The following is a 27,991-nucleotide window of genomic DNA, read 5'->3' as shown; positions in this document are numbered from 1 at the left end:
AATATGTGATGATGCCGATGAATGATAACTCTTAACGAAGCCAATGATGCATTGCCAGTTCCAGTCTCCGCGGAGACCTAGAATAGTCTAGGTAATAACCGTCTGTCCGAAACGATCATCATTATGTATAGCCAAAACAAAGATATATGCAGTTTCAGTTTGTTATACAATATGTATACACACACACACACACTTCATACACATACACAGTAAACATTACACACACACATACCTCTCTTGGCTCACTCACTTCCTTCCACCCCCCACTCCCTCGGATCCTCATGCGCCTTCTCAAACGCCTCCAGCAAATCATCCGACATCAACCCGCCCTTGTACGCCAAATGCCAGAACCGGTGCTTCCAGAACCGTTCATTCTTCATCCGCGCATGCCTCGCCTCCCGCTCCGCCGGCTCCTCCACGTCCCTGCTCGCCAGCACCTGATCGGGCGTGACGGCGACCTTGATGGGGTTCAGCGCCGCCACCAGCTTGGCCGCGCTCTCCAGCATGCCCTGGTGGCGCATCATGGCCGCCAGCAACTCAAACATGGCGTCCATGGTTAGCTCGGTCATGCCGGCATTGAACACCTTCCAAAAGATCTCCTCGGCCTTGACGGCGTCGTTGGCCCGGCTGTAGCCCTTGATGACGCGCTCCCAAAAGATGTGGTCAATGTTTTCGTTCAGGTGCAGGCGGCGGTTGTCGATCAGGGCCGTCACGGCCTTGGTGTCGGGCGGGTCGCGCCCGAAGTAGTGCTCGGCGAGCATGGTGTAGATGTGCGACGTGAGCTCGAGCCCTTGGGACCAAATGTGCGCGAGCACGGCGTTGACGGCTGTCGTGGCCCGGTCGCCTTCTTGGAGTAAGAGGTAGATGGCCTTGGCGTAGACCATCATGTTCTCCATGACGCCGGAACTTTCCATCATGCGCATCACGTCGCTGACCGTCGATGTGATCTCCTCGGGCGTCTGCCGGTGCAGGTTTTTGAGCGCCTTTTCAAGCAAGATGGTGAAGGTGGCGCCGTCGGGCTCGATCTTGGCCTGCTTCATGCTCTCAAGGAGGGCGACGGTCTCGTCAACCTTGTTGGTGCGCACCAGACGTTGCAGGAGCGTGTTGAAGGTGTAAATGTTGGGGCGGATGCCCTGTTTGGCCGCCCAGCGGAGCACGTCCGCGGCGAGGTCGTCCCGCTCAAGTCGGATGAGGGCGACGGCGGCGGCGTTGACGGGCTCGATGGTTGGCTTGACGGCTTGTTTGGGGTACTTGACTTGGTTCTTCCACTTGTCGGCCATCTCGTCCAGCGCCTTAAGCCCCTCGGCAACAGCTCCGTTATTGATTAGCCCGCTTATCCTCGCCGTCCACACGATCGAATCCAGCTGTGTTTCGGAGGCTATCAGTCTGTCCCAGATGGTCTTGATAGCATGAGCGTTGTGAGACATGACAGCGCCTTGAAGCATGGAGGTCCAAGTCTCAATAGTCGGGCTTATGCCAGCCTTTTCCATTTTGTTCCAGACATCGATGGACATTTGGGGCCGCCGCAACGCCATGAAGCCATATATAAATTTATCAAATATCCTTGCGTTTTCACGATAGGACGGCAGCTTGGACGGATCGGGAGCCTCTTCTTCGCCCCAAAGCTGAAGCCACGCTGAATATAACAGTCCCAAGTTCTTCTTGAGTATAGCCTGTTCAACGGTCCCCTTGATTTGAAGGATCGGATGTACCTGCCGAGCAGAGCGGTTTGGAGTGTTTGTCAGAAAAGAACCCAGGTGTGTTTGTGTCTTGATGTATGCGTGTAACATGGGGTATCGTCTCAAAACGGGATCAAAGTCGGTAGGTTTTAGTGTCGTAACCACGGCCAATATCTTGCCCATCACCTCCAAAAAGGGACCTGCTTCTTTGGCAGCTAAACGTGAGCACCTGACAGGATCGGTAAGTAAAGTATATGAGCCAAAAGCAGCCCAGGTCGATATGTGAAGCGCATTCTCGCTACTTCCATGACTGCCAAGCGTGTTGTGCATTACACGTTCGAGGCCCCTGAATCCTTCCGAGAATTTCTCTTTAGTGTGCCCTTTCGCATGTGCTTTCGACCCACTCGCCGGTCGGAGGTCCTTTACTATGGTGCGAGGCAACCGATGCTTGGTAAAGTGTTTCCACGTTGCGGCCAGATCGAAGAGGACGAGATCACGGCGAGCCATTGCACTTTCGTACTCGTTGATTTTGGTGTAACGGTCCGGAGATGGGTTGATGCGGTAGACCGACTCGATCATCTCAATGATGAGGGGCGACCAGTATATAGGATCGAAGGCATCGAGTTCGAGCATGATTTCGGTGATATGGGCCGTCAATGGGAGCTCGGGCGCGTGGACGTTTCCCGTCTTCTCGATCAAAATGCGAGGCAGCAGCAGGTCGTGTATGGAGCGCAAGACGGGTTTCGGGATTTTGCGAGTTGGTATTGCCGAGATGGCCTTGATCAAGGGGTAGATTTCTTTCTTGAAGAACTTGAAGGCGTCGGCGCAGGACGAGTTGTTGTCTTTGATCTTGGCGTCCATGCGGCCTCCCAAGGCCAACAGATCAATATCGGAAATGGTGATGTCGCTTGGTCGGGGCACATCGTGGACTATGTCGTTGAACATGGCTACCAGTTGAGAACCCTCGCCGTCGCTGTCCGACGGATGAGCAGCAGCATGGCTGCGGTTGAACCTGCTTTTGGTAGTAGTAGGTGCCTTCCATGCTCCATCCCTTCTATGTTGCGTCGCCGTCTGCCTCTGTTGCTGTGACTGCGCGTGAGATCCGACCTCTGGATGGGCTTGGACGACGTTGTTGGGGGCTGCAGTGGTGTGGCTGTAGGTGGACCGACATGATGGCGACTGCGATGGTGGCTGGCGGGAAGTTACCGGACGGCGGGCGGCTTGAGTCGCGACGAGGAGCTGAGCACGACATCTCAGGCAGACGTGGCCCAGGTCCCTCATGGTCTGTCGCAAACAACGAAGTGGGAGCACCTTGATGATGTCCTGGGTTGGTGGAGGAGTGGACACGTCGTTGACAGAAGATGGAGAAGTAGTGTAAGTGGAGGAGAGGGGGTGGCCCCGTGGCACGGAGACGGAGACGGGAGACGCGGTGGATGTTGGGGTCGGACGGTGGAATTTCTGGGGGAAGCGGACCTTGATGCGGGACCCTTCCCCTCGCCGATGTGGAGGAATCCCCACAAAAGTCGGAACCCCCTCCCCCACCACGGCGTTGAGATTCCAGTTCAAGGAAAGGGTTGGGGTTATACCCGTGTTCCTTCTCTGGATAATCGCGTTGTCCAGGTTGGGGTCTCCTTGCCTTGCGAGTTGCTGTTGGTACGTCATTGGCTCTGTCTTCCAGCAGCCGAGTTAGCAATGTTTACCTCTCTCGTCCCGTGTAATTCATTACTCGATGCGGACAGACAGGCAGACCCCCAACGAGGTTCGGTGTGAATGTGGGCGCACGCACGCCACGACGCAGGTCTTGGTTCTCTTCACCTACTCGGCCAGCCAGCCACCTATTCACCTATCAACACGAACTTGTCGACTCACCATGATAGGTCGTGACTCGGATCGACTGTAACTCTAAATCCTATATAAGAACAACCATCCACTCCCGTCTTCCCTACCTTGGCTTTGTTACCTCTTATTAGGCCTCCATCCATAAACATCCTCTCATGCCCGGTCTCGGCCTCCTTCTACTACACCTCTACGACCCATATCTTGGAACGACCTCCTAGCCTAGGTACTTTCACCATGACCTCTCTCACTCCCCGTCCTCCCTACACGGACGATGAGCTCAAGAAGCTCTACCCACCCAGCCTCCAACTCCAGCAGGTCCAGATCCTCATGCGCCATGGCGAACGTACCCCCGTAACCGCCCGCTTCCAGAACGCCGGTCTCAAGCCCTTCTGGCCCTACTGCGCCAGCGTCCGCCAGCTGAGGTCGATAATGCTCGACTACAACGGCGAGAACAGCCCCAAGGACCTGGCAATGCCAACAACAACCGGGAAGCCCTCCTTCCACACGGTCGAATGGAAGCGCCGTCTCGAGACCTTTGGCCACAAGGATGAGCCCGTGGTAGCCAAGGGGCCCGGCCACGAAATCGACGATATCTGCGACTTTGGCGCCCTGACGGACCTAGGCCGCCAGTCCACCTCGCGCCTCGGCATGCGCCTCCGCAAGCTCTACGTCGACCGGCTCGGCTTTTTGCCCGAAACCATCAGCTCCACCGACGACTTCTACCTGCGGTCGACTAACGTGCCCCGCGCGCTCGAGTCCATGCATCAGGCCTTCCAGGCCTTGTACCCGCCCTCCACGCGCGAAGCCGATCCGGAGACGGGCAAGTTTCCCGTGCCCACCGTGCTGACCCGGGGCCCGGGAGACGAGACGCTCTACCCCAACGACGGCAACTGCCGCCGGTTTGCGGCGCTCTCGCGGGCGTTCGCCCAGCGCGCGGCAGACAGGTGGAACACCTCCGACGAGATGGAGTACCTCAACAAAGTCTACGGCAAGTGGATGCCGGCTAACAGCCCGCGCGTTGCCGTCGACTCGAGGCCGCGTCTGTCGGGCATCATGGACACCGTGAACGCCAGTCTGGCGCATGGTCCGGAAACGCGGCTGCCGAAGGAGTTTTATGACCAAAAGGCCCGCAAGCTCCTGGAGAGAATTGCCAGTGATGAGTGGTTCGCGGGTTTCAACGAGTCGCGTGAGTATCGCATGTTGGGAATCGGTGGGTTGTTGGGCGACATCGTTGAGCGAATGGTCAGCCGCGCTGAGTATACACATTCTTCACATCCCGTCAACACCGAATCAGCCACCTCGGACCCTTCAGGCCCTGGCATCAAGTTCGGTCTGTCGGGCTGCCATGACACCACGTTGGCGGGAATGCTTTCCAGCCTAGGCGCGTACGACAGCAGCAGCTGGCCTCCGTTTACTAGCCACATTGCTATCGAGTTATTCCGTAAGGCGGATAGTACTAGCTCTCCTGCAGACCAAATTTCTGCAGTAACACCCCCCGCCAAGCGTGGCTGGTGGGAGTCCATGTTCTCCGGCAGCGCTGGTCGGAATAAGAACCTTCCGGGGTCGGGCATCGGCAGGAAAGCCTCCGAGTATATGACACAGTCCGAAAAATCCAAGCTGGACGGCTACTACGTTCGCATGCGGTACAACGACGAACCGGTGACGATTCCGGGGTGCAAGATGCCTGGGAACCATTTGGAGGGGGACGAATCATTTTGCACTTTGGTAAGTCATCAGTTTATCCTTAGTCTTTTCCTGCATTTCCCTCAACCCTTTTCGAGTTTGTTTGTGTAACATGGACTTGGACCCCTTATTTCCAGTGTTCCTCCCCCCCTGCCAAGCGGTCGCACCATTTGTGTTACAGCGGAGGAAACCACAGCAAATGCTAACAACAAACAGTCCGCCTTCAAATCAATAGTCGACAAATTCACTCCCCAAGATTGGAAGCAGCAGTGCCGAATGAACTTGGGCCAGCCGGCTACGCCTTCTCCTAGCGGTGAGCCGGAGTGGGCTGGTCATCCTTGAATATGAATGACTCTATTAGGCAAGCTGAGATTCGGCAAAAAGGGAGGGATATAGGAATAGAAGAAGAAGAAGAAAGAGACTTTTCAACGAACGTTTCCAAGAGATTTCCTACCTACTTCCCAGAGAGGAAATAGGTACCAAAAACAATCACAAGTCTTTGGGGGGATCTCACCACGGGTTGGTTAGGTATGGTACTGCTTAGAACTCTCTCCCTAACAGATAGTTAGAGGGGAAATAGCGTCGTCGACCAGGAGGTTTAAGATTTTGGAAGAAGAAGAAAAAAACAGAACCAAACTACCAACGACCAATCAAGTGGTAATGATAATGATAATAGACCTTTCAAGCCAGGCAGAAGGGAAAGAAAGAAAAAAGAAAAAAAAAAGGATGGGAGGGATAGAAGGGAGTACGTAGCAGGAAGCTGTGGACTTGGGAGATAGATAGATACAACCAAAGAAAAAAAAACAAAAAGAAGAACAAAAGATAACAAGCGACTCATAGATTTTTGCTCTCCAATCTTCAATTCTCAATCCTCAATCCTACAATTGCATTTGTGTGCGGCCGGGTGTGTTTGGAAACATCAACACAAAGGCGTACCGGTATCCGCCAGTCATTACATTTCAAGTTATTTGTCTGCCTAACTAAGTACCGATGACGTATATTTAAAGCAATCGACATACCTGCATGCCGTGGATGACTCCCGCAAGTGTTTTAACTACGTCCGAGCCGCGGTGTTGAGTTTCACGAGGTCCATTTTACAGTAATGCCCATGTCTAGAACTGGAGGTAATGTGTTTACATATCGTGCACGTATTTTCGTACTGTATGTTTCGAGCGTGTTATTCTTCTGTTGAATGGTTTAGGTCTATACTAGCCGGTCTCAAGGCAGTGCATGATAAGGTACATACCTACCTACTCTTCAGTTACTATTCCATGACCTCTGTCGACCTACGACAGACCCATCTTCCCGATCTGTTGAGATCTGATATAGCCGCCCAGCTAGAAAGTCAGGCAGGCAGGCAGGCAGTCCATACCCTCACATTATGACACCCAGCTACAACACTGACAGCTACCTCCACCAACCCGTTTTCCCACTATGCGCTCTACTACTCTAATTTTTTTTTTTTTTTCCCACACCCTCGATTACGGACCTAGGTAGATACCAAGTAAGCAGCAACCTGAGCACAACTATCTTTACGCTTGTACCAACCACGCTTGCACCGTAGCCTACGGGCAACCACTACTGTCCACATAGGTCTAGGTGAATTTCCGCTATTCCCCCTCAATAAGAAAGGCTGGGTGGGCTCGAAGCCAGGGGAAAATGGGAAAGACTCGAGAAGATACGTCAACCACTATAAGCAAGTCCATAGCAATATAAACTACAACAACAACAACAACGACAGGACAAAACATGGAGAGATCGTCAAAAAGCATCATAACGGGGACAGACAGAGAGTGTAGTACCAAGCAAGGCGGCCTCCATGACGCAGAGCAAAGCAAAGCAAAGCAAAGCAAAACACCAGCTTTGTGTGATGATGATGATGATGAACGTGTGTGATGATTCCTTCTTCTTCATATAGACTTCCGCTTCTGTGGGTGTGAAACCCAATCCAACCAAAAAAAACATAACATGAACAACGAAGCAAGTATAAGTAAGATAGAAAAAAAGAATAAAGGACCAAAAGAACATGAATGGAACGAAGAGAAAAATTACAACAGGATATTTCAATCTTTCATTTTCTTTCAGAAACCCATCCATCCCCTCCTTTGCCTTCCCTTGCAGAGATCTTTCGTAAATGGCTCGCAAACGATTCGTATACACAACCACATCCTAGCTCATTCATTTGTTGCAAGTGTAACAAAAACCGCCTGCCTGCCTCCCTACCTGCCTATCCGTTGGCATGTATTTGTCCCTTTGTCGCTGATCCCAAATGCTTAATCATGTAGTCTCTCGCTGCGAATGAACAACACAACTCCCCCACCCTCCTTATATTACCCTACTGATCGATTCGAGAAGCTTCAAAAGTTTGTATCACATCGACATTGACGTTAGAGATCTTAGTTAGCGACCTCCTCCTCAACCCACTGGTTGAGGTTTCCCTGAATGGCCAAGCCAAATCCGGCACCCATACCGCCGTAGCTGGCCTGGTATTGATGCCCACGCCTCTCGCCGTTACCCTCATTGCTACCATGAAGGCTGTTCGGGCTGGTACCACCGTTCTCGAAGCCAGGGGCAAGGACGGGCAAGCTCACAGCCCGATTGTGTGAAGATCGTCCGGGAGCAAGCAGACCGTTCATCGTGGGGGCGCCAGAGCCGTTGGACATGAAGCCGTTAACGTTGGAGATGCTGGCAGACTGCTGGTGGCCGGACATGGAAGGACCCTGAGGGACCTCGAGGCTCATACCGGACTGCTCGTTGGGTGAGGACGAAGCGGTGCCGAAGAGGGCGGCCTGGTAAGGAGCAAGAGACTGCTGGTGGGCCTGCTGGTGATGCTGAGCCTGCTGACTGACGTGGTTAAGGTACATGGTCAACGGGTTGTGCTGACTGAACAGGGCAGGGAGACCCGGGGCACCGTTGGAAGTAGGCGAGTTTCCGTTCTGGCTGGCACCATTCACCTGGGGCGAGGGAACCTGGTTGTCGCGGGAGTTGTTCTGCTGCTGCATCTGACGAGGCGGGTTGCCGCAGCGGTCCTTGCCAAAGTTGACCTTGAACTTCCTGTACTCCTCCTTGCTGCGGACAGCCTCAATCGCTTTGATGGCGTTGGCGATGTTCGTAAAGTTCACAAACGCACAACTCTTCTCACGAAGCGTGTTAACGAGCTCGATCTCGCCATACTCGGAGAAGTCCTGCCTCAAGCGCTCTTCAGTCCACGTCTCGTCAAGGTTGCCAATGTAGACATTACGAGAAGCGCCACCACTGACGGCCAAAGCGATGGCAGGGGGGAGGGCACCGGAGTGCTTGCCCCAGCCAATCTTCAGCCGGCGGTTGTGAATCATCAAGCCCTGGAGGTTACTCAAGGCGAAGAAGGACGCGGCCGCAGTAGGGTCGATGAAGGTAACGAAGCAAATGTGCTTGTCGGGGATGTAGCGAATGTGGTGCAACAGACCTCCGCGGACGACATTGCAAATCTCCTCGATAGTAGTCTCGGGGTGGATGTTGCCGAGGTAGATGGTGCGGTTTCCAAGGTTGTTAAGACCGCCAGCGGTGGTGGCGACGGCGGCGGCAGCGACGGATTGCTGAGCCAGGGCGCTAGAAATCAAATCGCGATCCGCACCACTGAGCATGTGCGCATAGCCCGGCGAGATACCAAGGTACTGAGCGGCGTTCTGCTGCTGGGTCTTGGAGACGTAGGCGCATCTGTCCTTGCCATAGTACACACGACGCGGAGCCGCCCACTTTGGCTCCTGGGGAAGCTGGGCGACGGCCTTGATAGCATTGGCAATGGACAAGAAGTGCACAAAGGCAATGTTCTTCTCCTTCACAATCTTGACGGTGTCAATGGCACCGAACTTTCCAAGATCCTCGCGCAGCTCCTCCTCAGTGACCTCCTCAGGCAGGTTGCCAAGGTAAACGTTGCGAGAGGCTCCAGACTGCTGAACAGCGAGAGCGACCGACGTAGGAACCTGCGAAGGCTTGCCCCAGCCAATCTTGATGTCCTGCCCCTTGATGCAGAGCTTTTTCAAGATGGCATCAGAGTGGAAATGCGTGGCCGAGCTCGCGTCCAAGAAAGAAATGAAAGCGCAGTTCTTGTCCGGGAGCAACCGCACGGACTCGATCTGACCGCTACGAACATGTCCAAGAATCTCCTCAGCAGAGGTGTCGGGGGGGATGTTGCCAAGGTAAACGGTGCGGCTGGTACCGGTCACCATGCCGGGGCCCATGTTGACCGGAGACTGCGGCTGGACAGGCATCTGCATCTGCGCCATGTTGTTGTAAGAACCCGTGGGCGACTGAGGGGCGTAGAACTGAGGCGCGCCGTAAGCGGAGGGTGAAACGATGGGCTGATACATCTGGGGGGAGATGTGTTGCTGGACCGGGCTGGCGGCGCCGTTCTGCGACTGGTAACCCTGCTGCTGCTGCTGTTGCTGCTGGAAGGCAGGAATGCTCTGGAATTGGGGGCTAGCGAAGCCAGCGGGGGTGCCCGGCTGGAAAGGGCTACCGACGAGAAGGGTAGAGGGCAGCAAAGGAGTGAACTGCATGTCGAAGGCGGTACCGGGGCTGGTCAGGTCTTGGCCATTGACATTGTGGTGGGAGTTCTGCTGCTGCATGGGCTGCGTATTAATCGAAGGAATGTTGCCGCGGCGGGGGTGTCTTTCGGCGAAGCCGGAGATGTTGGAAGTGAAGGCACCGTGGGAGAAGCCGGTGTCGCTATTGGAAGGCTTGGAGGCGTGGCCGAAGCGGCCCTGGCCGTTGTGGCCGTTGTGCCCACCCTGGTGGCCTGAGTAGTCTTGCATCCCGAGGAAGTGCGCCGGGACAGAGGAGTCCCGAGAAAGGTGAGATAGAACCGCCGTCTTGAAGGATTAAACGTGCCCCTTGGTAAAGGCACAACCGAGAAGAATATACACGCGATGGAATGTACCAGTCGTTGTACAAGAAAGTGCGGCCAAAAACTCGACAAGAGAGTATGACTGCTGGGTAAGTATACACGGTGTCTCAAGATGGCGGACAGATTTGTCTAAAACCTGTCACCGTGATGCTCCACAACGCTGCCGAAACAAAAGGTATTCGAAGTGTCGCGGTTATGTATTGTCGAAGCCAGGAAACTGGACGTCGACAGAAGTGAAGCAAAGAGGCAAGCCGGATTCAGAGAAAGAAACGGTCGAGTGCCAAGGCAGCCGGGAGAGCTCGAAGGTGACCGCGGCCGGATTGGTTTTGTCCTTGTCTCTTTGGAGCAAAGACAATTGCTTCGCGGCAGGGGGGGCCGAAAGGGGTTGGTCGATGTGGAGGGAATCGATCCTAGCGTGTCGAAGCCGAACAAAGGAAGATTTTGTATAGAGCTATTAAATATCGCTATCGTAATCGACCAACGTGACGTTTATAAGTATTTGACCCTCTTTCTCTCTTTCTTTTTTTCTTCTTTTTCTTCTCTTTCTCTCTTCAAGCGAATGTCGAGTTAAAGGCGAGGTGGTGATTCTTCACACTGTGGCAGAAGAAGCGAACCGGGGGGGAAATCGAGTCGAGAACGGAGATTGGGACTTGGCTTGTCTGTCAGTCGGGATGAAAGCTAGCAAGGTCCGTCTGCGGTCGTGTCGGGGGGGTTCGTTTCGTCCCGTGGGGAAGAATTGAAAGGGTTGTAAGGGTGTAATTAGCAAGACGGTACTTGGCAACGAGTGTTTGTCGAAGGAAGACTGAGCAAAGCTTTGCAAAAGGACCTGAATGAGGAGTGGATCGAGACCTCGGTTGGGTTTTGCAAGGCTGTAGGCCCCAAAAGTGGAAGACTGAAGAAGCGGTCTCTCCTTGCGCAACGGGCAATTGGAAGAAGGAAAGCCACAGCTAAGAACGGAACTGAAGAGACTATGTTCCAGGGAGGGCCAAAGAGGGGGAAGGGACGGGGAAAAAAGGAGGAGGAGGAGGAAGAGGATTGACGGAAGCGAGGGAAGTGATCAATCCAAGAGGTTAAAAAAGGAAATGCTGAAGGGTAAAAAGACCAGCAAAAGGCGACAGGGTGCAAAGGGGAAGAGACAGACAGACTGGAAAAGAAGAGGAGACTTTGATGGGGGTGGGAAAGCGAGTGAATGGATTAAAGTCCAGGAACAGACGGACGTGATTGGTGCTTTCTGACGGATGCATGGGGACCAAGGGAGGTAAAGGTGGATGTGGTTTCTGCTTCTCCAACGCTAACAAATGGCCCCATGAGCCCGAAGTGGTCTGGCTCGGCAGGGCCAGTTTAATTGCCCACCGGCACCACCACCACCACACGCACCTCGCGGGACTAGTCTAGTGCAAGCAGGCGCCATCGCTGGCAGGGTCCTGACGCTGCTGAGATCCCTGGGCTGACCATCTCAGAACATGTAGCTTTTGGCGTGTGGTACGTGCAGCAGCGACTTTCCGTTTGTTAGTAAGGACACCCAGCGGTCAACACCGTCGTCGCAGGTGTGCTTCCTAGCATTGTGCTTGGTGTGTTCGAGACTTGAACCCTTTTTTTTTCCTGATTGCAACAGCGGACTATATTTGACTCGCAACTGGAGAAACCTTGGTGTTTTGGCCCAATGGATTGAAGTTAAGCTGGCTGCATACTATGTTCCAACCTGAATCTTAAAGTTGGATAGTATCAAGGCTTGTCAACTGTCAAAACGCAATGCTATGCGCATGTCACTCCCGCCTTGATAAGTACACACCTGGCTAGCCGTTTGGTCTCAATCGACATGACCATCCAATCCCGCCAGATGGGTACTCCACTCTCCACTCTCCACTTCAGGGCAGCACGCCTGGCAAGTGGCAACGGGGAATTGCCTATAGACCATTTGAATGTATCATGGTGACGGATCTAGTACAAGTTCCTGAGTGTTCCATTGATGAATTGCATCGATGCAGAGAAACAATGGCCGGACTCCTCCTCTATTAGCTTGGTTCTGCATGACCCCCTTTTCCGTCCCTTCCACTTGCAACTTCCTAGGTTGTTTCCCTTCTTGAATATGCAATCTGTATGCTCCACCCGCTGGTGTCCTCCCTTTGGCTGCAACGAAGAGACGCCAAAAAAGGGGTACATATGGCTGACGTTGCATTTCCCTCGACTTACCCTTCTTGGAACAGGGACCTGTACTTACCTATACATAGGACACGTACCTGTTAGCTTCCACTTGCCATGCTTTCACTTTGTAGTGGGTGTAACACATAAACGCACTCGCTGCGAGTCCGCAGTCCGCGAGCTTTGTCTGCACGCCATTCGTCACTCGCACGCCGCACGCGAGTAGGTAGAACCGGCTCCGGATCCAATGCCCACGGATCGGGGGATTGGACTCCCGTGGGCCGTGGGCCGTGGGCCGCCCGTGAACTGCGGGACGGCCATCATGTGCTACTTACAAGTTCACAGACGACGAGTGCTTTCACCAACAAACCCATAAGATTCATCCCAAGGCTCGATACTACACGTGTACCGTACTGAGGGTACCTGTCCACGATCAAGGGACAGGAGAACAAGTATCCTGCCTGCCCTCCGCAATCGCAATCGCAATCGCAATCGCAATCGCCTCCAGCGAAGCGGATCGATCCGGAAATTTGTGAAATTTGACTCCAGACTTCCACCCAAACCTTGTCTCTCTATCCACGGTGTTTATCCACCACCACCGTGGGAAAACTGTGCGGCGGCAGCAATGCCACGAACGAAGATTGACATTATCGATCGCCTACCCGCAGCTTCTTATATCTTGCTTGCGGGAGGTTGAGTGTTCTATAGCGACAATATAAGATATGGGACAGGGAACATGACTATAATGGGAGTCTTGTATACTTGGGATTTACGAATCTGGCATTTGTCATTGCCGTTCACGGCTGTTGATTTCCTATTATGAACACTCAGTAAACTGAGAGCGGCACCGTTCGCTCGTTTTGAATCAACACCGAAGACATACTGAGCAGTCGTTACAAACACGGGAATCCTTCACTCCCCGATCCGGGGTTCAAATCGTCAAGACCCCCGAACGCGAACAGTCCTCGCCAGAACACCCCGCCACGCTCAAGCCAATCCCAATCCCCATCAATACCCCACTCCCGTCTTTCAAGACGGTGTCCAAATCGCCGACACCGTGGTGTTTCTTCCCTTTTCCCATCAGTATCCTGGCCGTCCATCACCGATCCGACCCGACCCGACCCAACCCAACCAACCCTTCAGTTTCCTCAATGAATGAAAAAAGCGCAAAAAAAACGGAAACTACCTGACATGTATATATCTATTTCTGGAATATCCCTTCTGCTCTCACTACGTACCAACCCCTGAAATTCAGTTTGTCCTCAATTACACTAGAGGTATGTACATTTCCACCATCTCACCTTCCCCAGATTATCTTTACCTATTAGTGTACACAGGTACCTACACAAAAAGCAATGAAGCAATGGAACATGCATACACTACTACAAACCGCAACCATCGGTACCCGTAATTTTCCATTTGTTTACTCTCACGCAACGGTCTTGCCGAACTCTGCTTCACATTCACATTCACAGGCTTGGTTTAAGCTCTTGGCTACGCGCGCTTGCGTGTCGACAGCGAGCAGAACAGAGCAGAGCAAAGCAGAGCAGAGCAAAGCAAAGCAAAGAAGAGGGCTTTTACCATACCATGCCATACCACCGACTGCAGCCTAAAGCTCGCAGTGAGTGAGGGCCGGGAGAAGTTCACTTCACAGTGAGAGAAAGTTGTGCAGTTCGCGCCAAGTACTTATGTACACTAAGTAGGTACACTTGCCATGTTTCTTCTCAAACACTCCAGTCCCCTTTCGGCGATCTTTGTGACGTACATCACTGCTCTGCTCCAGGTTCACACCAGGTACACTACTAGTTCTAGTAGGCTTCTTAGATAAATACCAGTACCTACCTATTTACCTGGGTGAGCTCGCCGAGGCTTTGATACATACCTACCATACTGCGTACCTACCTACTTAAGTACAGTACCTCGGTGCTTACTCCCCACCTTGGAACCTTTCGGCTTCATATGCTTCATAGACATGTAATCCTTGTCATCGATGGTATTCTCTCAAGAATCCGGGATTTCTCAAGGGTTCTGCACTACGAATACTTACTTATTCATCGGGGCGAAGCAGGGGGCGACGAACGCGGTCGGAGTGACAGTTGATGGTTGATATGAGGGGGGCAGTGCTGTATAAAAAGCAAAAGAGCCGCAACCTGAACCTGAATCTTGAGGGAGACTTGATGACGCAGTAAAGGAGACGACGACATGATCATCATCTGTGTGTGGGATTAGAGTAAAAATTATGTCTAGACAACATACTTCTAGGTAGGTAGACATCGATCCTCGGGAGGGAGCTGTGTGGTGAAAGAGTATAAGACGGAAAAGTGGGGGTACAGACTAAGGTACTGCGTACATAGACTGCCGGAGTGAAGGTGTTTAAAAGAGCATCTGATGATAAACGGACCGAGGTTGATAGAAACACTTTTCACACTCTCTGGCATTGACAGGGAGACTTTTTTTGACACTTGCCATGGACATTGCTGCACCCGTCCCGACTACCTAATCTAGGTAGATCTTGCATCGCGGTGAAGTGCATGATGCAGAGGCATCAGACCAACTTTTCTCGGCACAAACTGGAAAAAGTTGTTGGTGCAGTGTTACTCCTCAGTGTAACTTCAACAACTCAAGGTCCCGTCAATCAGGTATCACATGTTCCATCTTCTTCCAACCGTGATTCTGCGGTTTTCCTGAGAAGTCCGGGTTGTGGGAATTCGGAAGTCCGAGGTCCAAGTATGCCCCTCGACCCATCACCAATCAGACGAATCGACAACAGACTTGCAACATATATATAAGTCGCACCCAGAATAGGAAAGTTTAAGATAATTGACAGAAACTTCAAGGTCCATATATTCGCTATAAACCTCATGCACCAGACTCCACGCGTTTCTAGAATCCTTGAATTTTTCTCATGACATCTCTACTTCTCTTCCTCTCTCTCTTCCTCCTCCTTTCGGTTTGCTTGTTCATGTTGTTACCCATGACAGTAGCAGCAGCAGCAGTGGTAGACGCCCTGCGCCTTTTCTTCTGCCGCTTGTGCTGCTTTGAAGAATAGCCATAACTCTTATTCTTCTTCTCCATGACCACAATCACGACCACTTCCTCCTTCTTCTCAACCTCAACCTTGCCCCCAATCGTAACCTCACTCCAAGTTGTTGCTAACAACATCTAAGGCTTGCAACGGCCCATGAAGCGGGGGTACAAGCAAGTCGTGCGGACCGAGTGCTGGTTGGCCATCCAGGCGAGGAAGCGCTCGAGACCGAGACCGTAACCGCCGTGGGGGGAGGTGCCGTACTTGCGCTGGTCGGTGTACCAGAAGTAAGGCTCGTGGCCGATGTGGTTCTTCTTGTAGGCCTCGATCAGCTCATCGTAGTCATCCATACGCATGGAGCCACCGACAATTTCGCCGACGCCGGGCACTGGAGATTGGTGTTAGCGATGAATTGTCACAGACGCGAATGGACGGGCCAAACTTACTGAGAACATCGACGGACTCGGTAACGCGGAGATCGTTGGGGTCCTTCTTCATGTAGAAGGCCTTGATCTCGACGGGGAAGTGAGTCAGGAGGATAGGGCGGTTGATGATGTCAGTCATCCTGCGCTCAGCAGCCTCGGCGATGTCGTCACCAAAGACGTGGGGGTTGCCCTCCTCGTTGAGGATAGGGGGATCCTGCTTGTTGAGCCACTCAATGGCATCCTCGTACTTCATGCGGAGGAACTTCTCGGGCTTCTTGAAGTCGGGGTTGAGGACCTTGAGGTAGCCAGCGGCGGTCTCGTTGTTGAGAACACGGTCAACAACCTTGGAGATGATCTCCTCAAGGTGGTCAAGAAGGTCGTTGAACTCGATAAAGTCCAGCTCGGCCTCGACGTGGGTGTACTCGGACAAGTGGCGACGGGTAAGAGACTTCTCGGCACGGAAAGACTTTTCAATGCAGTAGACCTGGCCCATGGAGGCAAGGACGGTCTCGAGGTACAGCTGGGAGGACTGGGTGAGGTAGGCCTCCTCGCCGTAGTAGTCGTACTTGAAGAGGGTAGAGCCACCCTCGACCTGTGTCTGCACCATGGCCGGGGGAGAGACCTTGCGGAACTCGAGCTCACGGTAGGTATCGACGAAGGCCAGCTCGACGAACTCGCGGAGCTTCATGAGAGCAGAGGCGTTCTCACCACGGAGGACCAAGTGCCTGTTGTCAAGCATGGCAGCATCCCAAGCATCCTGGTCGCGGGAGACCTTGTTGGTGATGGCGTCGAGGTCGCTGGGGGCGTGGCCGAGGACCTTGTAGTAGTCGACCTGGAGCTCGCGGCCATCGGGGGCAGTGGCACCGGCAGGGAGCTTCTTGAGCTCACCGTAGAGGACAAGGGCGGTCTCCTGGGCGAACAAGAGAGCGTCGTAGTTCTTGGTGAGGTCGCCAGCGGGCAAAACGCACTGGAGGAAGCCGTAGCCGTCCTTGAGGGTAAGGAAGGTGGCGTGCTTCTGGACACGGAGACGGTGGATGCGGCCAAAGACCTTGACACGGGTGCCCTTCTTGGACTCGTCGCCGAGCTCGATGGACTTGTTGTTGAGACGGATGCGGACAGCCTCGGGCAGAGAAGGATCCTCCTTGAGAACGATCTTCTTGGCATCCTCGAGGTTCTTGAGGCGCTGCTGGCGCTCCTCCTCCTCCTTCTTGAGAGCCTCCTTCTCCTTCTGCAGCTTCTTCTTGTACTGGTCGACGCGGCCGACGGCCTTCTTCATGGCGCTCTTGGCAGCCTCCTCCCACGTTGGGCCATCGGTAGAGCCCTCCTTGGGGGCGACCTTGGTGAGGTATGTGGGCGCGGGCTTATCGAGGTTCTGGATGAGGGCGTGGTACAGCGACTGGTAGGGCTTGGCCTCGGAGCCGTCGGCGGACTCGTCGTCCTTGCCGGCGACTGTGTCGACGTAGACCTTGGCGTCGCTTTTTGTGCGATCGGCGAGCTCTTGTGGTGTCGCCATTTTGGAGATTGACTTGGCTTGTCGCGCAAAGACAAAACAAGACCCAAGATTTGCGCGGGGCGGCGGGAGATAAAAGTGAATGGGGACGGGACGGGTGGGGGGGGGGGAGATGGGATGGTGGGGTCACCTCAGGTCGGGCCCAAAATGTTAAACGTATCGCACGCGGGGCAGAAGGGGCCGCTGTTAGCGCTGCGGCAGTGTGGGCAGCAACCGCCCGGGGACCTAGCAGCGACGTCGGTGACTCACCCCCTTCCCTATCCCTTCAGTTGTGTTCCCTTGCCTTGTCTAGAACACCCGATCAGACGGAACGTCACTGCCCGCAATTCACACTACAACCAAAGATAACGGGGGGCCGTGTTATCTGTCCGGCATATCATGGATAGGTCCCTCTAGGGTTAACCTATCGAACCTCTAACAACAATATTCAACAACATCATTCGCGATAACAGCTCATTCCTCTTGAATCCCTCGGCATATGGAACTGAAGACTCACCAAGACGCCCAAACATGACTGCCCTCACTCAATGACATTACATCTAAGTCTTGACTCTCGATGGCACCAGTTGAAACATCTGGTGTTCATGATTCGTCCCGTGTCAGAGCACCAAGGTCCAGACACATTTCCGTTATCAGACGGAGGTCTGACCGCTCGTGCTCCGTGAGTCAGCTACATCGATACGGTTCTAATTCCACTCTCACGTTCCTTGGGAGAATGCATGCCTGGCTTGTCAGGAGGGTCCGGGTGTGACTCCAACAGCTTCCCGATATACGAGCTTCCATCGGCCTCGGTAGAGGTAGCTTGCAAGGGCTACAACATCCACGAGAACTAGTCTACCAGGTAAACGGCCAAGGATCAAAGTTCATCATGAGCCTTGTCAACACCACCACCCTTCACCTTTTCCTCACTAAAACCGTTCTTCAACCCCCTCTTAACCATCCCCGTCAGCACTTCATAGACAACCTGCGCAGCCGCCAATGCCGTTTCCTCCCCTCTCCCTTGATACGCCGGACTAACCTCCACCACATCCGCACCCACCACATTCAGCACATCCACCAGCCCTCTTAAAATCCTTATCAACTCCCTGGTCGTCCACCCTCCCGGCTCCGGCGTGCCCGTGCCTGGAGCGAAAGCCGGATCAAGCACGTCAATGTCGATGGACAGGTACACCGGGTCTGGATCGGGGTCGTTCAAGTCAAATTGGTCCATGATGGCAGCTATGACGCCTGCGGGACCGCCGAGGTCGTCGATATCGTCCGCTGATATGCGCAGCCAGTTTTGCGAGGCGTCATCGACAAAATCAGAGGGGTCAGTGCCGGAGAGGCGGGTGCGGAGGCCGGCGTGGATGTTGGAGGCGGGAGAACTGTTGGACAAAAGACCTTCTTGCCCGGCGAGCCAGAACATGGAGCCGTGGTTGAAGTGCGATTGGGTCGAGGGCCAGGCGGAGGGGTACTTGGCTGGGTGCCAGGTGTCGAGGTGGGCTTTTGGATGTTGTCAGCTTTGTGTCCTGGCCTGTCCTTAAGTTTGCCGTCACCGAAAACAATATAGGTGAGAGAAGCAAGTGAGTGGGGAAAAAAATGAAAAAAAAAAAAAAAAAAAAAAAAAAAAAAAAAAAAAAAAAAAAACTAACCATCAAAATGCACAACCCTCACCTCCCTCCCATATACCTTCCTCAACGCTCTCAACGCCGGCAGCGCCAAGCTGTGATCACCACCGAGAGTAATCAACTTTGGCTTCCTCTTCCCCTTCCCCTTCCCCTTCTCCGTCTCACCCAGGGCAGCACTTCTCGACCCCAGCTCAACAAAAGCCTCCGACATCTGCTCCAGCGCCACAGCATTGTCAAATGGCGTGATAGGGATGTCACCACAGTCTATGATGGTCGCCCAGCTCGCGTACGGGTTAATACTTGCGCGGGGATTGAAGCCGCGGAAGGAGGTTTGTCTGCTTGATGCCTGGCGGATGGCGCGGGGACCGAAGCGGGCGCCTTTTCATTGCCACGGTTGGTAGGTAAGTTGTCAGCTTTCGGCTCGATCAGACCGGTATCAGATCAAGGTAAGACAGGTCTAGTAGTAGATCGGGATAGGTGAGTAGCAGAGACGGCACCCAAGCAGTGGAGAAGGTAAAAAGTGAAAAAAAAAAAAAGTGACTACCATACCAGGCCGATAAGAAGTAGCCGTGTCAAACGGCGCGCCAACAATGGCAATATCAAACTTCTCGCTGGGCGTAGTCAGGCACTTGACGTGTTTGAGATGGGCAAAGGTGGTTATGCCGGAGAATGACCACTAGATTTTCATAGAGTATTAGCTATGGCCGGGCTGAGCAGAAAGAGCCATGCAAGAAGGTTCAGGTTCATAGGTAGTGAAGCTGAATGAATCATGACAAACTTACATCCGTCCCCCATTTTCTCTCCAACTCTTTCAGTTCGGCTAGTTCTTCGGGTGTTATCGTCCATTGTTTGTTATCATGACCGTCACCGTCACCGCCATGGCCATGGTGGTGCTGGCATGCTTGGACCAGTTGGTGGCTCCCGAAAGCTACTAGTAGAATAGCGGCCGAGGAGGAGAGTGAGGTTAGTATTCTCATGATGATGATGATGATTTCCCTCCCCCTTGGTTGGGACACCAAAGAAAAAAAAAATGAGAGAGAGTTTTCAATTCAAGCGATATGCGAAAGACGACGCTGCTTGTTGGAAAGAGTCATGAAAAAAGACGGAAAGGATAGAAGTTGAACGGTAGCTGGAATTATTTAATCAGGTGTCTCGATTCAATGGAACCTGACGGTACCTCCCTCATCTCTCTCTCCGATGGCATCTCCGATAGTAAAGTAAAGAAACCAAAGAAACAAAAAAAAGTGAGGGGAAAGATTGGCACAAGGTTACAATGCTAGACTACCCCTCGCTCGCGGGAATAACCGCCTCTGGTAAATGTAAGACGTTCGTCATGACAGGATAGTGAGTGACACGGAGAATTGATAAAGTAGATATGTAGATAGATAACTCTAGATAACTTATCAATTTGCCATTTTTATCAACAACTATCTGGTTTTACTCACGGTGATAAAGCCCGTTGGCTTTGGTCATTCATTCATTGTCCAGCCGAGTTGAAGCTAGGTGATTTAATCACCAATTCGCCATTGTCGTACGCTATTCCCATGTCTCAAGTTTACAATTCTTTTACTTTTATCTCTCGTTCTTTCCCCTCTCTCCCTCCTCTATCTACCTGGAATGCAGCCTCGCATTCACCCTCAGCACTCTTACTTAGCATCCTTGGCCGCCGCTGCCTTCGCCGCCGCCTTCGCCTTGACAGCCGCTTTCTCCCTCCTCTTCCTCGCTCTCCGTACCTCAATCTCCACCTGCGCCATCTCCGCGTTGACCGTCACCAGCCGCGGAATGATTTGCTCAACGGCTTGGATGGCCTGAGTCTGGGCAAGGCGGAGCGGAAGCGGGGTGAGGAGGCCGAACCAGCGGAGGGGGTCGTTTTTTCGAATCTTCTTTTTGGTTTCATCTTCCTTGTCGCCCGCGGTGCCATTGTCTGGGTTTGAGGGGGTCTCGGAGCTGTCGTCAGGGGATACTGGTGTTGTCGTTGTTGCTGTTGTCGTTGTTGTTGTGTCTGCTCTTTGAATAATATCCTCCTTAGCTTCCTTGTCCTGACCCACCACTTCTTCCGTTTCCTTCTTCTCATCTTGCTTCACATCCTCCCCCCTTTCCTCCTCCCCCTTATTCTCATCCTTCTCTTTCACCACTTCTACCTTCAAACTATCAACCTCCACAACCCCAACCCTAAACTCCACCCTTTGCTCCCCCTCATCCTCACACCACCACCACCGCCCACCGTGCTCTTCTTCTTCTTTTTCTTCTTCTTCCCTTTTGTCCCCCTTCCCTTGCCCTTTCCCTTTCTCTTTCCCCGCCCCAACCTTCACCACAACCCTCCTACTAGCCACCATCCTCTCATCAAAGTATTCCTTCCCGTACCGCACGCCCCGCTCAGCGGTAAAGTTTGCGCGCGCCAGGTTCTGGTACATGCCGGCTTGCAGGCTGGAGAGCGAGGAGCGGAGGGTGGTGTACTCGTCTAGCAAGAGGAGGTAGCGGGTGAGGAGGGCGTCGATTTGGGTGTTGTAGGAGTCTTCTTGTTCTGTTGGAGAGGATGGGGAGGCGGTAGCATCTTGAAGGGGGAGATGGGGGTTGGTGGTGATGGTGGTCATTTGGGATGTGAGAATGTGACAGACAAGTCGGAGGTCTTGATGGGAGTGGTGGGTGAGTTTTAGGTAGGTAGATGATTGAAGAGTGAGGGCAGTGAATGAATGTGTGATCTTGATGAATCCGGTGATGGTCAGTGGTGGGTGACGGGCTGCAGAATGTTTGTTCCCTTGCACGATTGAATGAGAGGTCTTGTGTGACGTAGTCTTGCCCAGCCCCGTCTCCTTGTCCCCTCGTCCCTCCTCTTGTATCCAGGTTGTTTCCAAACCTTATCGCGATTATCAGGATCACAACAGATAGGTAGCTCTGCTCTCAAGGTGATATTGATAGCGTTGACCGGTTAAGCCGCGTCTTGCCGGTCGTTATTTGGTGTGTTTTGTGTGTGGCTGGCTGTTGCTGTGACGACGGAAATTATCCCGAAATAAGGCCCTGGGGACTGAGCTTCTGTTGCACTGGACTGGATCCGAAAATAATGAGATGAAAGTGATTTTGACGAAGTTTCCGCTCGGCGCGTAGGCGTTTAATGAGGCTGAATCCCGATTTGGATTCGAAACATGCGAAAAGATTAATTGAGCCGGGTTGAGAATCAAACTTGAGTAGAGTCTTGGCGGGATGGATGGGTAGGTAGGTATCTGTGAGCTGTTTTGGTTCGTTGCGGTTGTGTCCCTTGGATGATTTGTCCAAGTTCTGCACAGTTGTGATGTGTTTGTTGTCCGTGAAACCGGAGTTCATGTGTCCTTGAAGCGCTGCTGTTGGCTCGGTGAGGTGTCGGGCTCACCGCGGTGAACAGGCTGGTTGGTAACAAATTACGTATGTACATTGTACCTTTCCCCCAATGTTGGAACCAAAGATTATGCGGATTCACATTTCTCTGACGATTTGACAACATTCATTCCAAGGTGCAGCGGATGGCTTCCTCTAGGTGTGAACAGGGGAGTATCCACCTCATTTGATGAACGTCATAAATTGATGCAAACATCGAGATGATACTCTACTCTACACTCCATGTTTCACGCGTTTCCAAAATGGCAGCTTGGGCAATGCACCACTCCCTCAGCTGCAATGCCTGCACCGCGGCAACGGTTCCTTACATGGTTGTTCAACCCTTACCCCTAACCCTGGGCTGGGAATTATGGCTGGTATTATCTAGATGGGTACCGGCTGAGCGACTACCACACTGCCTCTTTCACATCATATGCGCAGACCCAGATATTCTGGACTGATTGTTTCTGGCTGAAACTCGAAACCACATGGCATTGATGGCGTCTTGTGTGCCATGTTCCTCGTGGTGTTGTCCCATTATAAAGCGTTCCCTTTCCGGGTTGGCGGCTGTTTCAGGGTCATGGAGCTGAGGCTATCAAGGACCCCAAACTGTGACCCCGATTGCTGTCGTGCATAACATCTGGAGAAGATTACTTCTGATTCGACCTGGGGCCGAGGGAGATCGACGCTCAGGGTACTGTTTATGTATCGTCAAATCCGTTGACACAAACATCATATCACAAAGAGAAAAAAAAAGGCTCAAGGTGACTGTGACTTTCCAGATGCGTAGCCCCTGAGACTCGGGAGAATGTTTTAAATGAGGCATGTCTCCAAAGGGGCTCATGGCGGCGCCTCAATGTGTCGTGCATCTGCTACCCCCAAGTGTATGTATGTATAGCACCTTTCCCATTGTGTGAGGAAACAAAAGACGCCGCGGAAGCGCAGCTTGCAGACGCCAACATTACCGCCGGGTTATTGAGCCAGGATGATGTATGGTGGACGAACGAAGTCCATCCGTTGGAAATCCTAAAGGGCCCTTTTGTGCCACCAAGGCTGCGCAGGTCATCCATGTGGTGTCAGGGTCGGACCTGACGCCAAAAGGCAAACTTGGACCATAGGCTGTAGTGATCATGGTGGTATTCCAAGGTACGGGGAAGTGGTTCCGAAGCAGAAGCAGATGCCAGAGAGATGTCGTACCTACGTATGTGTGTATGCTTGGCCCCCTTCCACGTTACCGTAACCTGGATGGAGTTGATGTTTCGCAGCAAGTTCGAGACCAACCGTCAAGTAAAGCTGCCGTCTGCATTGCTCTTTTAGCGGTTTGACAGTGGTACGAGTCCAGGCACAACGCCCCCCCGCCCCCCTGAGACTGGTCTTGATGCCTGTGAGACTCTCAACAGGTCAAAAGAGGGCGATGTGCGGGAAAGCATGGCGACGGCCATGTCCATCCGTGTGGCTGTGGATGATGCTGTGATGGATGGCGTGGTGGTGAATGGCGGTAACTGCAGTGTCCGTGGAGAGCTTCCCACCGTCGTGCCAAGTCCGGCAACAGGGCAGATTTACGTCAAGGGAACTGAATTTGGTGATGGGCGGCAATGCAACCGACCCGCCGGAGTTCGCCAGATTCCTTGCAAGTTCCATCCATGCCGGCTGGCCGATGTGTGTTCAACAAGTTCTCTTCCAAAGTGCCGGTGTTGCTTTTTGTCCGAGTTGAGACTGCCAAGCAGGTACAAAATATTGCAGTGAGATGCAGTCTCACACAGACAGATATTGTAGTGAACTGAGTGAACGTCAACTTCAACTCTGCTGCTTGCTATATGCACTGTGTGTTGGATGGATCGACCGGACCGTCGATAAGCCCAAGACACTGGCACGCCACTGCCAGCCCGGATGGCCCGTGGCAGCCCGTGTTGCTTTGCATACAACCGCCGAGGTACCTCTACACTACCTACACTACCTATCTAGCAACAGGCAATCAGCATGAGGGACGACAATCTTGCCCGACCCAGCAGTGATTACCTCTAGTGTAGTGACAGGACATGTTGTTAGTCGTGGTTAGGAAGGTGGTAACAATGGTAAAATGAGAAGGGGATCATAGCTTCGCCCTTCAGGTTGCGATAGTGACATGGATGGAAGTTTCCTCCTCCACCCACCCACTGGTGCCCGTCCGTGTGCACAGTCCCTCCAGTCTCCTCTCCTGCCGACGGGACGAGAGTGCGCTGCCCTTCCCGCGCGCACCTGCAACCTGCCAGGTTCGAGCTTCCATCCCTCCTGCCCGCTGTCGAAGGCACACACTCGCACTTCTCGAAGGCCCCCAAGGCGCTCTCTTCTGTCACTTTTTCCCTCCGTCTTTTTTTCCGACTTTGGATGAGGCTGATCGATTATGGAGGTTTATGCGCAACAAACTTGCCAAACCCACGACAACATCAACCTAAGCCCACAACCACTACCACCACCTGGACCGACCACCACCAAGCCCTGGTAGCAAATTGCCGAATCCCATATTTATTTCCTCGTTTCTTGCAGTTTTATTTGCTTTTGCTGGGCAAAAAAGTCCCGAGTCATTTCAACATCCAATTACACTCCTCCGAAGGTGCCAGTGGTCGCTTGTTTTGCTGATACATAACGGGACACTCTGCCCTACTTCCCGTTACCTACTTAGCACATTGGAGTGCAGAGTGCTGCTGTGCATCAATCTCGCCCTGTCATCGTTGTCTGGACTTCTATCTGGCAATACGTTACGCCTCAATACATACAATAGTGTAGACCAACTGATCGCTGTTCTGTCACTGGCGGTCGGATCCCCATCCCCCCCATTCCCCCCCATCCAATCCGTCCAATCCATTGCAAGGCCAGGGCTGCCATTCATAGGTCCTCCACCGTCCACCCAGGCCACCCACCGTCCTCCATCCACCTGCCATTTTACCTACGTACTCTACCTGACCTACCTACCTCACTACCATCTACCCATTCCATCCCGTCCACTCCATCACTCCCTCCGCTCTCTACCTACCTACCTACCTATCCACCGCAACTCGTCCGTCCGCCGCCTACAGTGAGCTTCAGTCTTACACTACCAACCAAACCTAGAGGTTCCATTCTACTGGCAAGCTATCTAGGTGCCTTGACATTTTGCACCCCTTCCAGGTTTCTCTCTCTTTACGACCTACCTCTCGTCTCCGCGCCCACTCTCTCTCTCCTGTGCTACCTCTACAACCTTGCGATTTCCACACCTACCTAGTCCCGCCATCCAACTCCAGCTCTCTTCCCCCCAGCAGCAAACCCTCCCTCCGTCATCGACCACTCTGTCCGTTCCACCCATTCTTAGGACTACTGCTACAACAAACTACTACTACTACTATCACTACCACCACCGGGTCCCCTACCGCCAAAGGTGCCCGGCCGCCAACATCAACATCCGCCATTCATCCCAGTCGTCCTGCTTCGTCTTATCCCTTCGACTCCACTCCGCCGTCGCCCACACCGATTCACCGTTGATCACAGCGCGCGATAAGGAGAGTGCTTCGCTGCATCGCTCCTTCCATCCTCTCTCACCTCCGTCGTCGAGCTCTTAGCCTAGCATCAAGCCCGCGACTCGTCCTGCAACCCGTCTGGGGCGCCATCAGTCAACATGGTGACGGGAACTATCAAGTATGCCAAAACAAACCACCCCTTATCGAGAGAGTGCTGCAGGCGCCCGACTGTCGCTGCTGTGGTGACGGCCTAGACCGCTCCGCTCTCTGCCCGACTTCACTTACACGCACCTTTGGGATGCATGTCCCATTGACCGGTCCGCAATCGCTTTGTGCGAGACAAAACAACACAAGGCTAACCATTATCCGCAGGTGCGTAGTCGTCGGTGACGGTGCCGTTGGAAAGACATGTCTCCTCATCAGCTATACAACGAATAAGTTCCCCTCGGAATATGTGCCGACAGTTTTCGACAACTATGCCGTCACCGTCATGTACGTTGCCCATTCTTCCAATTACCCGATCCCATCAATGCGCGCATGCACCCCATGCAGCACAAGCCAACGCCCACCCGTTTCTCTTCTTCATCATCTATCTGGACTTTAGCTGATATGCGCCACCTCCCTTCAGGATCGGTGATGAGCCCTATACGCTCGGCCTGTTCGATACAGCAGGACAAGAAGATTACGACCGTTTACGTCCGCTATCATACCCCCAGACCGACGTCTTCCTCATCTGCTTCAGCGTTGCATCGCCCGCCTCGTTCGAAAACGTGTCCCAGAAATGGGCCCCCGAAGTCAACCATCACTGCCCCGGCGTGCCCTTCCTCATCGTCGGAACGCAGAAGGATTTGCGCTCCGACAAGGAACTGAGGGACAAGCTTGCCCAGCGCAAGCAGTCGATGATAGAGTTCAAGCAGGGAGAGAAGCTTGCTCAGGATCTTGACGCCGTCAAATACGTCGAGTGCAGTGCGCTGACACAGGAAGGTCTCAAGAACGTGTTTGACGAGGTAGGCCATTCCCAGGACGGCTATTGTCGGTGAGTGGTGAAGTTGCCCAAAGCTGACACCCACTTTTTTTAGGCCATCGTTGCGGCACTGGAGCCGCCTCAGAAAAAGACAAGTAAAAGGGACAAGAAGTGCTTGATTCTGTGAGACCGGGATACTCCTGCAGTGAGAAATGTTTTTTGGCCCCGCCGGCCCCGTTTTTTTGTTACAATCCGGAAGCGACCATAAAATGAAGGGGGATGGCAAAGGGAGGCATTCACAGATCGACATTTAAACGGCATAGGGCGCCTCGATATTACCCATTGTCTAGAGTGCAATCAAAGCAGTGACGAGCCGACAGCCCTGCATACCGAGATACCCAAACGGACGGAGCTGAGGAGTTGGGAGGGAAAGGAGGGAGGGGAAGTTGTGAGCATTGTGGGGGAAACGATTTCACCTGGCGCCATTGCACAAAGGAGAGGTGTCGCCGAGCGTACCTGGCCAGGCCGTTTTCTTTTGGTTCAAGGGGCGAGGAAGAAGACTGGAGATGTGAGGGATGGGAGAGGGAGACTCAACTGGGTTGACCTAGGTTGGCTTATGGTTGTGGTTGTGCTTGATTCCCTAGGATCAGAGAGAGGAGCCGCCTTTCTCTCCAACAAACTCGGGCCAGGAAAAGGAATGAACGTATCAAGAAACCGCGCCGGCATCATACCGAGGTCTGCGCGCGGAAGACTTTCTGATGTTCATTCGTTTATCTGACCAAGGCTCTGTCCGTTAGTGCTCGCACATATTACTATTACCATCATATTGGATTCAAGAATTTCTTAATAACTCTTTGTTCCCTCCAAAAACTTGACCCCTTCCACGTGGGAGATTCATGAAGACAATGCGATTTGCTTTTGAAAATCGATTTTCATTTCGAGGTTCTTTTTTTTTTCCTTTTTTAATTTTTTTTTCTTTTTGATTTTTTTTTCTTTTTTATTTTTTTTAATTTTTTTTTCTTTCAACTTCATATCACACATGGCTTGGCGTATTATGAAGTGTGCCTTTACCGAAAAGAAAATCACTGGATTTTGCATGTGATTCTCAACATACATATAAATCCCATTGTGATGAGCAACAAACAACCTTGACCAGTCAAAGTTTGCGTTGAAGACGCGGGGGGGGTGATATAAACACAGAACTGAATGCAACGTAGCAATCGATGTACAGTCAGTCAAGTCAAGTCAGCATTTATTCATGATGGAGGCAAGCAAATTTTCATATACTATGTAAGCAATGAATGTCGTGAAAATTTGGGTGGTTTTACGTCTTTTATTTACTTTTTAGACTTGGGTATTCTCATCTTATTACCACAGTATAATCAACAAAAAACATCATTGCACATGT

The 27,991-nt window shown here is 52.7% G+C and overlaps 8 protein-coding genes across 9 annotated transcripts; 3 read left to right on the top strand and 5 right to left on the bottom strand.

Moving 5' to 3' along the window:
- Positions 1 to 19: 19 nt before the first annotated feature.
- On the bottom strand, positions 20 to 3,126 carry NCU06461 (hypothetical protein). Its single transcript, XM_952259.2, has one exon. The coding sequence runs from the start codon at positions 2,958 to 2,960 to the stop codon at positions 243 to 245; it is 2,718 nt and encodes a 905-aa protein (XP_957352.2). The 5' UTR covers positions 2,961 to 3,126; the 3' UTR covers positions 20 to 242.
- A 265-nt stretch (positions 3,127 to 3,391) lies between these two features.
- Positions 3,392 to 6,073, top strand: NCU06460 (acid phosphatase). Its single transcript, XM_952258.3, has 2 exons — positions 3,392 to 5,243; positions 5,418 to 6,073. The coding sequence occupies exons 1-2, from the start codon at positions 3,753 to 3,755 to the stop codon at positions 5,541 to 5,543; spliced, it is 1,617 nt and encodes a 538-aa protein (XP_957351.2). The 5' UTR covers positions 3,392 to 3,752; the 3' UTR covers positions 5,544 to 6,073.
- A 307-nt stretch (positions 6,074 to 6,380) lies between these two features.
- On the bottom strand, positions 6,381 to 11,291 carry NCU06459 (differentiation regulator). Its single transcript, XM_952257.2, has one exon. It carries the CDS (start codon positions 9,992 to 9,994, stop codon positions 7,598 to 7,600), a length of 2,397 nt encoding a protein of 798 aa, XP_957350.1. The 5' UTR covers positions 9,995 to 11,291; the 3' UTR covers positions 6,381 to 7,597.
- Positions 11,292 to 14,685: 3,394 nt separating this feature from the next.
- NCU06457 (asparaginyl-tRNA synthetase) lies at positions 14,686 to 17,284 on the bottom strand. Its single transcript, XM_952255.2, has 2 exons — positions 15,700 to 17,284; positions 14,686 to 15,641 (listed from the first exon to the last, which is right to left on the bottom strand). Exons 1-2 carry the CDS (start codon positions 17,189 to 17,191, stop codon positions 15,391 to 15,393), a joined length of 1,743 nt encoding a protein of 580 aa, XP_957348.1. The 5' UTR covers positions 17,192 to 17,284; the 3' UTR covers positions 14,686 to 15,390.
- A 311-nt stretch (positions 17,285 to 17,595) lies between these two features.
- Positions 17,596 to 19,998, bottom strand: NCU11320 (agmatinase). The gene is made up of 4 exons (XM_001728147.2): positions 19,578 to 19,998; positions 19,345 to 19,471; positions 18,820 to 19,173; positions 17,596 to 18,670 (listed from the first exon to the last, which is right to left on the bottom strand). The coding sequence occupies exons 1-4, from the start codon at positions 19,770 to 19,772 to the stop codon at positions 18,045 to 18,047; spliced, it is 1,302 nt and encodes a 433-aa protein (XP_001728199.2). The 5' UTR covers positions 19,773 to 19,998; the 3' UTR covers positions 17,596 to 18,044.
- A 210-nt stretch (positions 19,999 to 20,208) lies between these two features.
- On the bottom strand, positions 20,209 to 22,178 carry NCU11319 (hypothetical protein). The gene has a single exon (XM_001728146.2). It carries the CDS (start codon positions 21,387 to 21,389, stop codon positions 20,442 to 20,444), a length of 948 nt encoding a protein of 315 aa, XP_001728198.1. The 5' UTR covers positions 21,390 to 22,178; the 3' UTR covers positions 20,209 to 20,441.
- An 824-nt stretch (positions 22,179 to 23,002) lies between these two features.
- NCU06455 (hypothetical protein) lies at positions 23,003 to 24,171 on the top strand (the record flags this gene model as incomplete). The annotated part of the gene is made up of 4 exons (XM_952253.1): positions 23,003 to 23,030; positions 23,265 to 23,347; positions 23,464 to 23,805; positions 24,118 to 24,171. The coding sequence occupies 4 exons, from the start codon at positions 23,003 to 23,005 to the stop codon at positions 24,169 to 24,171; spliced, it is 507 nt and encodes a 168-aa protein (XP_957346.1).
- Positions 24,172 to 24,712: 541 nt separating this feature from the next.
- On the top strand, positions 24,713 to 27,459 carry cdc42 (cell division cycle 42-like). Of its 2 annotated transcripts, none has more exons than XM_011395618.1 (4): positions 24,713 to 25,797; positions 25,992 to 26,111; positions 26,248 to 26,626; positions 26,699 to 27,459. In XM_011395618.1, the coding sequence occupies exons 1-4, from the start codon at positions 25,778 to 25,780 to the stop codon at positions 26,768 to 26,770; spliced, it is 591 nt and encodes a 196-aa protein (XP_011393920.1). In that variant the 5' UTR covers positions 24,713 to 25,777; the 3' UTR covers positions 26,771 to 27,459. The 2 variants fall into 2 exon arrangements, with proteins under 2 accessions (XP_011393920.1, XP_011393921.1); XM_011395619.1 differs by having other exon boundaries at positions 24,713 to 25,936.
- The last annotated feature ends 532 nt before the right edge of the window (positions 27,460 to 27,991 follow it).

This window comes from Neurospora crassa, linkage group III (genome assembly GCF_000182925.2).
Source record: "Neurospora crassa OR74A linkage group III, whole genome shotgun sequence".
NCBI classification, from domain to species: Eukaryota; Fungi; Ascomycota; class Sordariomycetes; order Sordariales; family Sordariaceae; genus Neurospora; species Neurospora crassa.
This window is presented reverse-complemented; position numbering and strand designations above follow the sequence as displayed.